Source organism: Diabrotica virgifera, chromosome 10 (genome assembly GCF_917563875.1).
Source record: "Diabrotica virgifera virgifera chromosome 10, PGI_DIABVI_V3a".
In the NCBI taxonomy this organism is placed as follows: domain Eukaryota; kingdom Metazoa; phylum Arthropoda; class Insecta; order Coleoptera; family Chrysomelidae; genus Diabrotica; species Diabrotica virgifera.
In genome coordinates, this window is record NC_065452.1 from 34,297,495 (window position 1) to 34,316,095 (window position 18,601).

At 35.0% G+C, this 18,601-nt stretch overlaps 1 protein-coding gene across 1 annotated transcript in view; it reads left to right on the forward strand.

The window, feature by feature from the left end:
• The window catches only part of LOC126878468 (cubilin-like), a 447,168-nt gene that overhangs the window by 308,390 nt on the left and 120,177 nt on the right, over positions 1-18,601 (forward strand). The window contains exons 41-42 of the mRNA XM_050641213.1: positions 13,878-14,269; positions 17,085-17,216. Coding sequence (XP_050497170.1) covers positions 13,878-14,269; positions 17,085-17,216 — 524 coding nt within the window. The remainder of the gene's footprint in view (positions 1-13,877; positions 14,270-17,084; positions 17,217-18,601) is intronic.

Sequence of the window (18,601 nt, forward strand, 5' to 3'; positions counted from 1 at the left end):
GCAAGTTGTTAATGTCAATTCGTGAAAATGAATGGAGATTTACCGAAATCGAAGGTCATAGTTGATTTACCTTCAGTGACTGCACTATAGAAAGAAAATGGCAATTCAATAATTGAAATGCGTATATTTTGCGAGCTCATAAATTATTAAACGATATGTAGTCGCCAAATAATTAATTAAAATTATTTTAAGTACAACTCTCTCTTAAGCAGGGAATATGGGATGGTTTTCTTGCGAGGGGGTTGTAGCTCTATAATCGAAAGGCGCGTGATTTAAGAGTTTATTCTTAGAATATAAGCTATACGAATTAAACTACTATTAACTTTTTTGTAAAAACTTACAGGTTTTCAGTGATTTACGAAAAACCGCTTCAAAACATGCATTTTTTTTTCACGAATAATTAAAATCTTTGATATTTAATAACTTAAAAAGTATTGACTTATTTTAATAACTTTATACAATAAATGTTGCTTTTAATTTGTTCTTTTATTGATTTGTGCAGTTATTTTTTATAAAATAATTTTCACCTCCGAGAAGGGGCGGTATCCACCCTCAGGGTAAAGGCGCAAGGTGGTACCATGTCACCTGTGTTTCTTGACGTATCCTCTAACTACTGACCAATTTTCGTGAAAATCGATGAAGGTTCACCGAAATTGAAGGTAATAGTTGATTTTTATCTTCAGTGACTGCACTATACAAAATAAATTGCAATTTACTAATCTAAATGCGCGTAATTTAAAAGCTTATAAATTATTAAATGATATGTAGTCGCCAAATAATTAATTTAATGCATTTTAAGTACAACTTTCTCTTAAGCCGGGAAGATAGGGTGGTTTTCTTGCGAAGGGGTTGTATTATATCCGCAATACGATATATTTTAAATTTTCTCGGCATTTTTCTCTTAAGTTAAATCAATTAAAGGGTTGTTTGGGGGTGAAGGGGATGAGCTCAAAAATCGAAACTGTATAATTTCAAGAGCTCATAAATAGCTCGTAATTCTGCCGCAAAAACCGATTCAAAATTCCTATTTTTAAGTAGTGGGGGGGGGCTGACTCAGGTATTAAATTCCTGCTCAGTGGAACGAGCTCAAAATTTTTAGTTTGCGGAATATGAAAGCTCATAAATAGCTTATAAATCAGGGCTATTTGTTTTTCGATTTTTACAAGTGGGGGGGGGGGGCAGCTCAACACGGGTCAAAGATCCAGGTAGCTGACTACTTTTTTAGTTATTGTAGACCTATAGGAAGAAAACCTACCTGTTTCCTGCCTAGAGTTCGCTTCCGTTTTTTAATTATTAACAACTTAGTGCAAAAATCGCGATTTTTCCGATTTTTTGCACCCCATTCAAAAGCTAAATAGTTGACATAAAATTACAAAATTAAATTTTTTAGAACATTAAATAACCTTCAAAATGCCGATTTTTGAAAGTTAAACAGTTATTTTGTTGCTACGCAAACTGCAAAATAAGTGAAAATCGTTACCTATTTGTTAATAACTATTACTAAAACTACCTTAGAACTTTACCAGTGCCGGATTTACCACTAGGCCGACTAGGCCTAGGCCTAGGGCAGCAGCGTTTTGCAAAAAAACTTTTTTGGTAAAAAATTTTTACTAATTGAATTGAAATTAGTAAACAATTTTTCAAATTAGAGAATGATATTCTACTAAACACGTGGTACGATATTTTACAACATTTTGACATTTTGACAAGAGTAGCAAAACATTTGAAAAAACTGCTACAGACTTGAATGTGACTTTCAACATACAAATCTCTAAAGAAGTACGCATTGAGTCTGAGAGACAACTTTGATTCCTATGAAAAAAAAAGAAAACAGTTGTCTAAAAATGAAACCTATATTCTTGAAATAACAAGACTCTCTAAAAGACAAGCTCTCCCTGGCGAAGAAAAAGAAGATGAACCCACTGAACCCCATTTTAATGGCAAAGAAGACTTAAAGATTAATAAATTCAATGTTGTAATTGACAGGCATTATTCAGAATTGAATGAAGGTTCCGAAGTTTATTTCAGTCTTAATGAAGAATTTGGATTTTTAAACAACTTATCGTCAATTTCCAATGAAGAAATCAGGCGAAAAGTTTCTATTTTGGCTAAAAAGTGTCTAATCGACCTAGATGGTGACTTTGGAGAAGAGTGTGTACAGTTCAAAGGCTTTGTTGAAGGTATATTTGATGAAGACAGAGAACCTCATGATAACAAGATTACCAAGCCTCCGAGGAATACACTTTTGGAGTATCTGAAACTCATTCATGAAAAACAGTTAACAACATTATTTTCCCATATGGACACGGTTTTGCGCATTCTACTATGCATAATGACATCTAATGCAACTGGAGAAAGATCATTCAGCATGTTGAAAATAATAAAAAACTACTTGAGGAACTCGACTTCTGACGAAGATTCTAGATTGTCTAATTCGGCAAGTTTTGTTTCAAATGCTGAGCTTTTCAAGCCTTAGACTTTAACGATTTGATTAAAGATTTTGCAGCCAAAAAGCTAGAAAAGTGAGTGTTTAAGTTTAGATATGAGATTTATTATGAGTATGGAGCGAGTGTTAATGTTAATCACTAATCCAACTTTATCCAAATTAAGAACATGACAGTATAAGAGAATAATGTGAAAATTGAACGATCTAGAAGTTTATTTGTTGTATTCTGAATATTTTTATTTTTCAGTACCGTAGCCTATTACTAGTATAGTTCATATTATTTTGCTGGTTCTCTTACTTATAATGTCTTTTCAACTCGGCTTTTTTTAGTCTTTTGTTGTCATCTGTACTTTTCCCTTCGAACGAAACAAATGATATTTAATTTTAACAATTAACGGCAATACTAATTTATAATATATGTAGTAATTTTAGCAATATTAATAATTTTACAATTAAATACAATTAGCTGTTTGCTAACATTTACATATAATATTTTCTATCTTCTTCTTAAGGTGCCTTCTCCATTACTGAAGGTTGGCTATAACTACAGCAAATTGCTCTCTATCTTGAGCGGTTCTTAGTATCGAATGTGTGTCCATGACTGTCCAGTCTCTTAAGTTCTTCAGCCAGGAGCATTTTTTTCTTCCTCGACCTCTTCTTCCTTCCACTTTCCCTTCCATTATAAGTCGTAAAATTATATCTTTCTCCTCTGTAAATATGTCCTAGATAACTCGTTTTTCTATTTTCTTTTACAATATTTAGGAGTTCTCTCTTAGTCCCCATTCTTTTTAGCACCTCGACCTCGTTGTTGGTCACATGCTCTGTCCAAGAGATCTTCAGCATTCTTCGAAAAACCCACATCTCAAAGGCTTCTATAAATACAGAAATCTTTCTATGCATTTTCTTTTTATAAATTTCTATAAATATAGAAATTGTTGTTTGAGCTATTTTTGGGTTTTAGCCAAATTTGTAAACCAAGATTATTTAATTAGTGAATGTAACATTTTAACCTATGTATGTACCGTATTCAAATAGAACATTAGTGGCATTTCTATTCATTTATGTTATGCTTTGTATGCTGTACCAATTTTAAAAAGTAAAAGTAAAATAAACGTTATGTATTAATATGAAATGAGCTTTATGCTTTAATAACATAATCGTGAACTTCTCGGGGGCCGCTCGGGGTGATTTGGCCTAGGGCCGCAAGTACCCTAAATCTGGCACTGAACTTTACTGTTTCACCCAAAGTTGGGTATTGGGGTACTTAACAAACCTTTAAAATTTGAGAACGATCCATTAATTAGTTTAAGAGTTATTCTATTTGTTTATCCCAAAGACCTTTATTTTGCAATAACATAAGACAGAAAATAATGAAGATAGGGCAATTATGAGTATGTCAAATGAAAGAAGAAAAGTGATAGTAACAAAATGTATTAAAAAAGATAAAAAATTAACCAATATAATAAAAAATCCTAATGTCAAATTTTTTAAATTTTGTAGTTTATAAACATTTAGAATAACTTTACAAATATTGTCCGTAGGAAAAATCTTTTTATATATTCGAAAAGCTAGTATTTAAATATTAAACTAATTAAAAAAAAAAGGATATGACTTTGCCAGGATTTGAACAGGGGACCTCTCGATCCCTAGGCGAATGCTCTACCGATCAGCTACCACGGCTTTTGTATTCAGAGGATCATTTCTCGGACATAATTACAATCTCGGTGACAGATACTTTAAATGAAAATAAACATTTTCAATAATACTTATTAGGAGGAAGACAAATCCACAGACATAAAAATTATAATAAATATATTTACTAAAAACATTAATTATATATTCTTTTCACGCACACCTCATTTGCGCTACATAACTTAAAATATGTAGCGACTATTTAATACCATACTGTCCGTGTGCGCATGCGCCGGGGAATGTAAAAATTCACCCTCGTGCCTAAAGAGGTATAACTTCCAAAAGTTGTCAGCTGGATATTTCAGTGTCCTGAACATGGTCTATTTCTTGCTTATTTCCCTGGAGTAACATGCAGATACCAGTAACCAGTAACCAGACTTCGTTTTAAAAAGTACGGAGGAGCAAAAGAACACTCACGGAAAATCTTCTTTTCTTTGAGGAGGTGGTAAATATTTTAAATACCGTACCTAGTCGTGTCCACTTAAGGATGGCTAAGCGTGTGTTGGATTCAGAGAGGAAGAGTTTACTCCCATGCATTTCCCCCTAAGAAGTCCTGCCTACGGGCACCCTCTGGCTAACTGTCTACCAACTAAAGTCCACCCCCTTCTCCCCCGGTGCACACGGCACAAATTCCTTGGCGGATGTAACTTCGAGTGCAGCGGGACAGTCTGTCATGCCTAATACGGCTCAGAAAACTTTTCCGAAAGGAGAAAAGAAAACACTGTATACAACAGGCGAATAATTATCTATATGGTGTCATGCTTAAAATATACCCATATTTACACATACATACATTCAAACATACATAGTACACACAAACACATATATACACATATATATTTCGTCCGTAGTTTAGTCCCATCAATCCAGTACAAGTCTATCCACCTTGATCCTCTCTTGCTCTCTCAAGCGTCTCCTTTTTCTTCATAATTCCGGTTATCAGACAGACCACCAAATTAAAGTTATCTTAGCTTTGCAAAGATTTTTCCATGACGTTATCAATGGAGATTTCTCCTAACCCTGTTCTTAGAATCAGTCTCTCTCTTTCAAAGAGCCTGCAGACAAATATGCAGTGTTGAGCGTCGTCTCTGACGTTGCATTCTGAACATTGGTCATCTACTGTCTTCTTGACAACATACGTATACGATCTAAAGAACCATGGCCGGTAAGGAACTGTGTAAAATAGTAATTTAATCTTATAGACTTACATGCAGACCAGGCCACCACATCTGGAATGAGCCTTTTGGTCCCTTGAGCCTTTTCTATTTGTGCCTCCCATTCACCTTGCCATTCTTGGTACATCTGTCTTCTTACCTCAGACTTTATGTGGGGCAAGTGGCTGTAATCATTTGCATATATTCTTTTCACATAACTTAAAAGATGTAGCGACTATTTTTTTAATACCATACTGTCCGTGTGCGGATGCGCCGGGGAATGTAAAAATTCACCCTCGTGCCTAAAGAAGTATAACTTCAAAAATTTAGGCTAGTAACCCCCCCCCCTTTCTTATCGAACCGCAATACTTATTGAACAACCTAGTATCATATCTGAAATTGCTTTGATTATAAATTATGACCTATCAATTCTACAAGTCTTAATTTTATGTATTCTACTATGTTTCTCCTCTACTTTCTTATTCTATTTTTTACTGGACCCTTATTAGCATTGAAGATCCGCGTACTTCACTGCTACGTATTCTCGGTCTTACTTTATGGTGTCGAGTCTTGGACTGTGAATTAAATCGATCTAAATCGCATTGTGGCGTTCGAAATGTTGCACTATTTTTAAATTTTAGAAGAATTTTAAAAGTTTCTTGGGTGGAGAAAATTAACAAATTGGCAAGACTACTAAGGTCATAAAAAGCATCAAGAAGAGAAAGCTGGAGTATTCATCATCATCAGTAGCTCGAGAACCCTTTTTGGGTCCTGGCTTGTTCTAGGATTTTCCGCCATTCTGTTCTGTTCCTTGCTTTGTTCTTCCAGTGGGTAATCTCAAGTGTTTTCAGATCTTGTTCCACTTGTTCCATGTATCTAAGTTTGGGTCTTCCCTTTGACCTTCTACCTACTGGTGCTTGCCTCATTATATATTTTGGTGTTTCGGTCTCCAACATCCGTTCAACATGGCCCATCCAGCATCCAGCGCAGACGTCCGATTTTTATGGATGTTATGACGTCGGGTTCGTTGTATGCTGCGTATAGTTCAAAATTATATCTTCTGCGCCATACGTCATTTTCTTTTACCCCCTTATATATGTGTCTGAGGATTTTTCGTTCAAACGTACCTAATAAGTTCTCATCGCTTTTCGACAGTGTCCATGTCTCTGATCCATATACAAGGACCGGTTTTATCAGGGTTTTGTATATTTTGCATTTGGTTTCTCTCGTGATGTTGTTAGATTTTAGATGTTTAATTGGTCCATTATGTGTTTTATTAGCAACATGTATTCTTCTCTTGACTTCTTCGCTGACATTGTTATCTGCGGTAACTAGTGAACCTAGATATGTAAAAAATTTTATGCTTTCGATGTTATAGTCTCCTATTGTTATATTCTGTAGGTTTCTTTGGCCTGTCGATTTGCTGGCCTTCATGTATTTGGTTTTTATTTCATTAATATTTAGGCCACTGTTTTGTGCAGCTCTTTCTATCGCATTAAATGCTTCTATCATTTCTCTTTTGCTTCTAGCTATGATATCAACATCATCTGCAAATGCCAATATTTGTACACTTTTTGTTATTATTGTTCCTCTGGTGTTGACTTTTGACTCTCTAATTATTTTCTCTAATGTGATGTTGAATAGAATACAGGATAGGGCATCTCCCTGTCGTAGGCCCGTTCTAACATGTATTGTATCTATTTGGCTCTGTACTTTAAGTGTTTCTATTAGTATATCAATGAGTTGAGTTGGAATATTAAACTCTTTCAGGGCATGGATGAGAAATTCTCGATGGATACTATCATAAGCACTCTCAAAATCAATGAAGAGATGATGTGTGTCTATACTAAATTCACTAGTTTTTTCCAAGATTTGCCTCAAGACGAAGATCTGATCTATTGTGGACTTCTGCCTGCAGAAACCACATTGGTATTCCCCCAACTATTTGTTCCGCATATGGTCTCAATCGCTCATACACAATATTTGACAGTATTTTATATGCCACAGTCAGCAGCGTTATTGCCCGGTAATTTTTACATTCAAGCTGATCTCCCTTTTTATGTAGTGGAATAATTACTCCGGTATTCCAGTCTTGTGGCAGTTGTTTATTATTCCATATATTCACTATTATTTCGTGTATCGCATTCAGTAGGGAGTCTCCGCCTTCTTTTATTAATTCTGCGCTAATATTGTCTAATCCAGGTGACTTGTTGATTTCAGTCTGGTAACTGCTTCTTGCATTTCAGCTACTGAAGGGGGGTTGTTTCTCTGGTATCCGTTTGATCCAGTATAATTCCATCGTATAGTGGATCTCCGTTATGTTCAAACTTTTCTTTGGAGAATTCAGTCCATCTTTGTAGTATTTCACTCTGTTGAGTTACTATATCTCCTTCTTTGTCTCTGCACATCATTGTTCTTGGTTTAAATTCTTTTCTGCTTTTGTTAAGTTTTTGGTAGAATTTTCTGGTGTCTGTTGGTATATTTAATTCTTCAATTTCTTGGAGTTCGTTTTCTATGTGTTCTCTTTTTTTTCTGCGATATATTTTCTTTTCTTCCCTCCTTAGCATTCTATATTCCTCCTCTGCCTGTCTTGTTCTATGTCGTTGTTGTAATCGTTGATATACATTATTTTTTCTCTCTGTTATGTTACGACACTCTTCATCGAACCACTTCCCTTCAGTTGATTTGACCTTTTTTTGTAGACCCAAGGTCTCTTTGGCAGCGTCTTGTATGATGTTTTTACACGCTTCCCATTCTCTGTTTATATCCTCGTGCTTTTGTCTGTTTTATAGCCTTCCTTTTATATATTCTTTATATTTGGCCTTTTTGCTGTTGTCTGCTAAGTTTTTTACTTCATATTTTCCAATTTTGGATCACTTTTCTTTTTTATGTTTGAGATTCTGGCTCTTATTCTACTTTCCACTAGGTAGGGATCAGACTCGACGTTTATTACGTCTGAGTGATGTCTAGAATCAATAATAACATGATCGATCATGTTTACTGTAACCCCACCTGGAGATCTCCACTTTCCCCTTATGAATATTTTTTCGCTGGAAGCATGTGCTGGCAATGACCATGTTAAGGGAAGTTGCTAGATTTATTAGTCTGATGCCATTGTCATTGGATACTTCATGGAGGCTGTGCTTACCTATCGTTGGTAGGTATTGTTGCTCTTTTCCTATTTTTGCGTTGAGATCACCATAAATAATTTTGATGTCATTCTTTGGGCATGAATGGTATGCAGCTTCTAGTTCTTCATAGAATTTTTCTGTGACATCGTCTTCTTTTTCCTCTGTAGGGGCATGCACATTTAAAATGCTATAGTTAAAAAAAAGTCCCCTTAGTCTCAGGATACACATTCTATGGTTCAAGCACGAAAGTCTCTTACGAGGTGTTTAACCTTTTTATTTACAATAATGCCAGTACCTAGTGCGTGGTCTTTAGCGTCGCAACTATAGAATATAATGTGGTGTCTTTTGTCAATGGTGCCAATCCCGGTCCATCTCATTTCCTGCAGAGCTGTTATATCTATGTTATATCTATTCAGTTCACCGAGCAGGTTTTGGAGGGCTCCCGGTCTGTATAGGGATCGGATGTTCCATGTCTCAATTCTTAAATCGTGTACCTTTTTCTCGCGCAGTCGTCGTCGTTTGATCAGTCCGGTTTTCTTTCCTTGAACGTTCGTAACATGTGTGTTTTATAGGATAGAGTTGTTAGCCCTACGCCCAACCCCCTTTTCGGAGGGCCATTTCTCCCTTCCTCTTCGGTCCTGACCCTACTTTCCACTGGAGTTGGTTACCCAATCTCCGGTAGGGTTGCTCAGGTTTACCAGGGTCCACCCGTGTGATTAAGTCACACTTCTTGGAGGTGAGGATAGGAATTGAGTAGGAGTGGCTAGAGGTGTTATCAGCAAGCGACACCTTGTATTGCGCATCACTACTCTTTTGAACCCCAAAGTTGGAGTATTTCGGACATGTAAAGAGAGGTCCCAAATAAAGGGAAGATTGTACAAGGAAAAGTAGCAGGCAAACGCAGTCCAGGCCGAAAAGAACTTCATGGTTGAAGAACTTTCGAGATTGGTATGGTGTTGATACAGGCATCCTATTTAGGATGGCAGTGAATAAAATTAAGGTAACTGTGCCAAAGCAACATACTTCAACTTCTGTGTTTTACAATGTTGAAGTAGGTTGAATTAAGTTTCACATTTTTGTAACCAAGTATCTTCACACAAGCAACTATTTTCAAGATGCCGTTGCTGTATGATGCGTAGATGCATCATTATGTATCCACTGAAGCAACAGTTATTTATTATGTGCGACGAAAAAGACATTCTGTATTCTGGATTTCTTCATAGCCTTTTATTTCTTCCTCTCTCTGTAAAACTGGGCTTGCAAATTTCTTATTTTTCATTTCGTCTCTTCTATATATTTCACAGTTTATACTGCTACAAATATTGGACCAAACATGATGTTTAGCTTCTTTGCATATATAATTTTGTCAGCTGCATTCCAAAGACATATATATTGGTTATAATTGTCTATTAAATGAATGAAGTTTTCTACAGTCCATTTAAAAACCATTTTAATTAATTCAAAAAACAAAACAAATAGTTCGAACTTGTCAACAACTAGTGACTACGACTAACTATACAAGTCGTCCACACTGATGTTAACATTGGTCGCTGTTGCACAATGATGCAAGATTTCCTTTTATCTTTATCAAGACACAACATACTCCAACTGCAACATAAATATACTGCAGCACAGTGTAACGTACTAGCCATGTTGCCGTTAACATGCAGCCAACTTTTATGTTGTTGTTGTAGTAAGTTGTGGTATGTTGTTTGGTGGAACAAAGCTTTAACTAACGTTCTGAAAGAACATGGTACATGAAGAAGATAGAAGCCTATACATCGTTTTTTTTTGTTTGCTTTCTCCGCTATAAAAGTAAGATATAAAAGTCTTTATGTAGTAAGTCTTAGGCTAAGCTAATTATCAGCCATTTGTCCTTCTGTTAAATGTAAAAACTGTGAAGACAGGAAACCCTTGATATCTCTCATTTTAAAACATTTTTATCAGTGGCGGCTCGTCAGAGGAGGCAAGGGAGGCTCAGCCTCCCCATAAATTTTTTACACACTCTACACTGTTTTGTTTATCATGAATCGCGAAAACAACAATTATACAACGTGTAAATTCCATATTATCACTAATTATCCATACGTACGGAGCATTAGCATTAGAACGCATGATCGCGTCTCAGTTTTTTTATTATTATTGTAGGCAGGACCCTGGGTTATCCCGAGATGCATGAACGGAGCCGAGAAGCCCAGCAGTCTCCGTTGCTAATGCTCCGTGCAGCGCAGCAGGCGTTTAAGGAGACCCGGTCTCCTAACAGTGGCATCTACGGCGCCGTCGCACGCTGCCCGGAGATATACCAAGGGAGGCAGAGTAGCTTCTCGGCTCCGTTGCGTGGTTGCGTGCGTCTCGGGACAACGAATTTTAGGGTCCTGACTAAAAATAATGAAAAATCTAAAAGTGCGAATTTTGTTATGAAATTTGGTATGTGGGGTTATAATAATATTTGGAACAACTTGCTCAAATAACTTTTTCCGATATCTCTAACTCAAAGCAAAATATCGGTAATTTATCGTGTTTTTGAATTGGCAGTAGGCCGCGTTTAGAATTAAAAAAATTCAGTTGAGTATCTTAAAAAATTTGAAGCTTCATTATGTATGGACTGCAAAACTTCAAATCTCTATTTATTTTGATATGCATAGGTGTTTATCTACAAATAGATGGAATTGTTAACAAATAAACGACACAAACTTTGGTATTAAACTTTTACAATTAGACTTACTATTTTTAAAATGATGATATCATGAAATTACGAATTAGGATGATATTATAAAATATAAATAAAAAATGGTCAAAAAATAGGGCCTTAAATTACATTTTTTGGCGCATTTTTTTGCTAGTGCAAATTTGTCTAGATATTTTACAGTTAGGTATAGCCTCCCCTATTGTAAAAATCCCGAGTCGCCACTGGTTTTTATATACTTGGCTTGGTCGTTGTCACTGTCTCCGCAAATTTTGTAATCCATTTTAAAAATAGTTCTAGGCTACCTAGGTACCTGAAATTTCCAGAATAGCTCAGTCAGATCTAGCTAACAATGCAATATTTAACTTTAACTGCTATTATACAGGGTGATTGATTAGTGGGGTAAAGATCCGTCGATCCGTTATAGTAATGGATAGCGATAAAAGTTAATAACAAAAATTGTAGCTAACTTTGAGCTTCACATTACAAAATTAGTTAGAATGTTACAGGGTGTTTGATAACATAGTGGCAGACCAAATTTATGTTTTTTTTAATGGAACACCCTATATTTTATTTTATATTCGAGATGTTCTTAACTTCTCCATTACAAAAATATAAAGGTTTGGTATGTTATACAGGGTATTTAGAAAGTTATAACAAATTTTATATGAAAATCGTAACAAGTTTAACTCCCTGTATAAATAAAAATAAGCACAACGGCAATGGTTTATTGATGACATATTTTTTTATTTATTGTCAAAATTTTCATAAATGATTGATATTCCTAATTTTCTTTATATTGAATACAGGGTGAGTCAAAACGCAAGTAGGTACATTATTTTCTCAGTAATTTTAAATGAAACACCCTGTACTTTATATCACTATCGAAAAGTACTATTACAATACTTTAATTTTATATAACATTCCCTATGTCTAAATTTTTTATTTTTTGAGATATTTTCAATTTTCAGAGCAAATTATTAATTACGGGTCTAAATCTTTCAAAATTTTAGATAAGCCATGACTGAATTGTCTAAAACTGACAATTTACGATTACTGATTATCAATCTGTAATCAAAGTTGGCTACAATTTTTGTTATTAACTTTTATTGCTATCTATTACTATAACGGATCTACAGAGCTTTACCCCACTAATCAATCACCCTGTATGGATAAATCGATTTTTTTAAATTTCAAACTATTTTAAAAATGTGACTAATGCAATGATATTTTAAAGTACGTTAATAAATCGATATCTACAAATTGATGGTGGGTCAGTGGCATTAGGCTGCAGATCGAGAGGTCCCTAGTTCGAAACCGGCTGTTGCGTATCTTTTTTAAATTTTTTTAATAAATAATTAAAAGTTGATACAGTCAAACCTGCCATATCCGTATCAATGTGGCGACAGACCGATCCGGATATGAAAAAATCCGGATATCAAGACCACTACTTCTTTTACAGTCTCTGAAACGTTTTCTCCTTCATACATTCCAGTAATCAATGCCGTCGATAACTTTCCTCGATAGACACGTTTTATAGATTCTACAATACATTATTTCGCCATCTTTTAGTTCTTCTTTTAGTGCGTTGTCCAACAGCAGGACTGCCTTTCTCGGTAGATTTCGGTAGATCCGGACGGCGCAGAACCGTCCGGATATGGGGAGGTCCGGATATGACAGGTCCGGATATGGCAGGTTGTACTGTATACTTAAAATTCATATTTTATAAGTTAATTATTATATATAAATATTATATATACCATTTTAAACAACCGTGGTATTATAAAAAGTCGTGACCCGTCAAAATAGCCCGGTCAAAACAGCCCCGTCAAAAAAGCCCCGTCAAAATAGCCCCAACACAAAATAGCCTCGACAAAATAGCCCGCAAACAAAATAGCCCCGACAAAATAGATCGCACACAAAATAGCCCCGGTCAAAAAAGCCCCGGCTAAAATAGCCTTGGCTAAAACAGCCTCTTATAAACAATTACATAATTATTTATACAAGGTGTCCAAAAACTTTTTTAATTTAAATTATTTGACAAAAAGGAAGAACGTATTTAATTTATTTAATTTAAAATGCATTTTACTCTTGCCCGAAAACAGAAAAAAATGTTTATATCATAAATTAACATTGATTTTCGCTTAACTTAAATGTTCAAACTTCCAAGAGGCAGGAAAGACAGGACTCGAGTTCTCTGAAAAGACAATTTTTATTTAATGTGGTTAAGATAAATATCTGAATAGAGGATAATTACCATTTCCGAAAAAATGTATTTTTAAGGAATTATTTCATGATGAATTCTGAAGGGAGCTTTTTTTTTCGGGGCTATTTTGTCGGGGCTATTTTGTCGGGGCTATTTTGTCGGCGGGCTATTATTCCGCGGCTATTTTGTCTGCAGGCTATTTTGTCGGAGCTATTTTGTGTGCGGGATATTATGTCGGGGCTATTTTGTCGGAGCTTTTTTGACGGGGCTATTTTGACGGGGTACCATAAAAAGTACTTTTTTATACTAGTGTAATTTTTGGAATTATAATTTTAACAGTTAATACACCTACTAAAAATTCATATTTTATTCTTTTGAAACATGTTGTGTCCTGTATATAACAAAACCGTGTTATTATAAAAAGTACTTTTTATTATAGTGTAATTTTTTAAATTTTAAGCATTTTATATCGTCAAATTATTTTATATTCTCTCCTATAAATAATAAAAACGTTTTATTATAAAAAAGCTCTTTTTATTAAAGTGTAATTATTTAATTTCAGTTGTGACGTGGAATACGTTGAAATTAGAGACGGAGGAACCGAACATTCTTCAAGCATCGGAAAGTTCTGCCGAACTTCTCCCAGTTCGGTATACACCACTGATAACATGATGTTCATAAAATTCTTCACCGATACAGATGAGCCTAAAAATGGATTTAAAGCAAAAATATCGATGTCTCGATGTGGTGGTACCGTGAGGGGCAGAACGGGAGAATTAAGTTATACTGGTACATCGGCAATGAACAACAATAACTGCACCTGGCATATTGTTGGACCTGAGGATCATTTCCTTATTATTAGTTTAAAAACGCTAGACACAACATGTGGATCTACAGCCAATTATGTTACTGTATATGAGGATTTCCCAATGACAGAAATTCAAAGCAAGAATGGTGAGTAAATATTTTTAATACAATCTCTCTATCTGTAGTGTGTTCTCAATACAAATATGTTCTAGTTTTTGGCTCTGGAAACTCGCCTTACAGCTTCTCTCGTCTGATACATAACGTAACCCACAAATATCTAATGTTGTTAATGGCTGTTGTTAAATTTACCTTTATTCCAGCTGTTTCACTCTCAAGAGCTTTTTTCAAGATATCTTCCGAGTAGGCATTAAAAGAATTGGCGACAACATGCATCCCTGTCTCACTCCACGTCTGATTTTAATTTCCCCTGACGCTGATTTTAACACGTACTTTTGCTCGTTACTTATAGTATAAATTCGATATATTCCTGACGTCATTGTAGTATATCTTCTTTGATTTCAGGACTTATTGGATTATTTGTATTTGTTGATTATTTCAGGCTTAATTGTTCATGTCGTACTTTGTTGAATGCTTTATTATAGTCAATTAAACACGCATATATATCTTGATTGACGTCCAGGCACCTTTGTATTAGTATATTAAGTGAAAAAAGAGCCTCACGAGTTCCTAGGCCTTTGCAAAACCTAAATTGCGTAGCAATAATGTCTATGTCCAGTTTATGATTTATTCGGTTATGGATGATTTTCAGTAGTAACTTTAGCACTATACTATAGTAACTTAACACTTCAATAAATAAAATAGAAATGAAAGTCAATGGAATAATAACAGAACCCATAGAAACAAACACAGGAATCAGGCAAGGAGATTCACTAAGCCCTCTACTGTTTAACATAATGTTGGATGCAATAATAAAACAAGTTAAGAAAAAAAGAGGGTACAAAATGTACGACAGAGAGATAAAATACTCTGTTACGCTGATGACACCGTGTTAGTAGCAGAGTGCGAAGACGACCTACAAAGATTACTGCACGAGTTCAACATTAACGCAAAAGAAATGAATATGAAAATATCAGCCCAAAAAAACAAAAATCTTAGTAATTGCCAAAGAACCAATAAGATGCAAATTGAAGTTAGACAATCAAATTATACAACAAGTAATGACTTTAAAATACCTGGGAATGAATCTATCAGCCGACAACAATATCGAAGAAGAGGTAAAAGACCAAATAACTAAAGCCATTAGAACGGCCGGATGCCTAAACGACACAATTTGGAAAAACAAACACCTAAGATTGGAAACAAAGGCAAATATATAAGTCAGTTATTAGGCCAGTTATGACTTACACGGCCGAAACAAGACCAGATACAAGCAAAATACGAAGCCATCTGGAGACCAACGAAATGAAGATCTTAAGAAGGATTGCTGGAAAAGGACTACAGGATAGGGTAAGAAGTGAGGAAATCAGACGCATATGTGGGGTAGACATTATAAATACCTGGGTAAAGAACAGAAAAGAAGTGTGGAATGAGCACATAAGCAGCATGTCTGAATCAAGGATAGTAAGAATAGCCAGGGACAAGTCACCGCTCGGCAGGAGAAGTATAGGACGCCCGAGGAAAAGATGGAATGAAAACTTAGGGACAGAGTGAAAGGCACCGTTGAAGAAAAACAGGCAGTACTGCCTATATAAAAAAAGAAGAGGAAGAAGAAGAAGAAGAACTTTAGCACATGGGACATCAAGCTAATGGTGCGGTAGTCGCTGCATTTATGTTGCGTTTTTCTTTTTAGGGAGACAAAATAAAGATCGACGTTAACCATTCTTTGGGTAATATGCCTGAGCTATAAATTGTGTTCAAGAGTATCACTAAAACATCAAGATGCTGCTCATCTATAATTTTTACAAGGTCGATAGGAAGCATGTTAGGTCCTGGGCTTTTTCCGTTCTTCATTGTTTTGATTGCGTGTATTATTTCTTCTTTTGTAATATCTGGACCTATTTCTCCTAAAGGTGTTCTTTCTCCTATGTGTTCCAAGTCCCCTTTTTTATCATCGAACAGTTTGTCGATGTATTCTGCCCAACGTTGTACTTTCTCATCGGTCTGTGTTATAGCAACCCCGTGTCTATCCAGAAGTGCACCAGTGAGATTTTGTTTTCCTAGTCCTGCCATTTCTTTATGTTTCTTATGTATGTTAAACAGATCGTATCTTTATCGATAACTCAAGGAAATTTTAGATCGTATCTTTCATAAACGAATCTTTTCATAAATGAACCAATGTCGAACGAGTAGACCAATATGCATATCTTGGAACAATGATTAATTCCACAGGTGATTACTTTAAGGGAATCAAAATCAGAATAGAAAAGACTAGAGCAAATTTTAACTAAATGAGAAAAGTGTTCTGCACAAGACATTTGAAGTTGGAGCTAAGAGTTAAGTTGGCTAGGTGCTACGTTTTGGAAGCTTGTACCTTGAATGCGACATCAATTAAAAAACTAGAATCATTCGAGCTATGGGTGTACAGAATAATTATGGAAATATCGCGGACAGAGACGTCACAAACAACAAGAGAGAAAGATGAATAAAGAAAAGGAAATCTTAAATACCATCAAAACATGAAAATTAGAATATCTCAGACATATTACCTACACGTGGAGAGAGATACAACTTGCTCCAATTGATTATTCAGGGAGAGATTCAAGGAAAGAGAAGCATAGGAAGATGCAGAATATCGTGGCTGCGCAACCTGAGAGAATGGTACGGATGTACATCAAATGAACTTTTCAGAGCAGCCGTCTCCAAAATCCTAATAGCTATGATGATTGCCGACTTCCGTTTAGGAGTTGGAACTTAGAAGATTGATATTTAGCAAATTTTTATCTTCTGTTAAATGCTTATTTACCAAAATAAATGACATATTATATATGTATATATTTTTTAGGAATGATTCTGACGCAGAATTGTGGAAAGAATGTACCTCCTACAACCAAAACTGAATCCAATTCAGTAAGAATAGTGATGACGCGTGGAAATGTTGGACACTTCTCCCTTAAATACAATTCTAGTCAAACTGGTTAGTATTGAAATATTATTATTTATAATAATTTTACATTCACTCGTTTTTGTCAGTTACACAAGTCATTAAAGACAAAGTAAAGCCAGACAAGAAACGCACACACTAACTATACACTTTCAACAAACATTTTTATCACCTTAATGTGAACTCGTTAATGTCATCAAGTTACATGCCTCATTTGTTTTTCTTATAATAAGATCATTTTAAAAATAACAGTAATCGACAAAAAATCAATCAGAGGTAAAATAGAAACCCGTGTTGAGCTGCCCCCCCCCCCCCACTTGCAAAAATTAAAAAACAAATAGCCCTGATTTATGAGCTATTTATGAGCTCTCATATTCCGCAAACTAAAAATTTTGAGCTCGTTCCACTGAGCAGGAATTTAATACCCTAGTGGGGGGGGCTGAATCAGCCCCCCCCCCACTACTTAAAAATAGGAATATTGAATCGGTTTTTGCGGCAGAATTACGAGCTATTTATGAGCTCTTGAAATTATATAGTTTCGATTTTTGAGCTCATCCCCTTCACCCCCAAACAACCCTTTAATTGATTTAACTTAAGAGAAAGATGCTGAGAAAACTTAAAATATATCGTATTGCGGATATAATTCATATAGCTTATATACTCTAAGAATAAACTATTAAATCAAGAGCATTTCGATTATTGAGCTACAACCCCTTCGCAAAAAAACCACCCTATCTTCCCGGCTTAAGAGAAAGTTGTACTTAAAATGCATTAAACTAATTATTTGGCGACTACATATCATTTAATAATTTATAAGCTTCCAAATTACGCGCATTTAGATCAGTAAATTGCAATTTATTTTGTATAGTGCAGTCACTGAAGGTAAAAATCAACGATTACCTTCAATTTCGGTGAACCTTCATCGATTTTCACGAAAATTGGTCAGTAGTTAGAGAATACGTCAAGAAACAAAGGTGACATGGTACCACCTTGCGCCTTTACCCTGAGGGTGGATACCGCCCCTTCTCGGGGGTGAAAATTATTTTATAAAAAATAAATGCACAAATCAATAAAAGAACAAATTAAAAGCAAAATTTATTATATAAAGTTAATAAAATAAGTCAATACTTTTTAAGTTATTAAAGATCAAAGATTTTAATTATTTGTGAAAAAATGCATGTTTTGAAATGGTTTTTTGTAAATCACTGAAAAACTTTAAGTTTTTACAAAAAAGTTAATAGTAGTTTAATTCGTATAGCTTATATTCTAAGAATAAACTCTTAAATCACGCGTCTTTCGATTATAGAGCTACAAGCCCTTCGCAAGAAAACGACCCCATATTCCCGGCTTAAGAGAGAGTTGTTCTTAAAATAATTTAAATTAATTATTTGGCGACTACATATCGTTTAATAATTTAT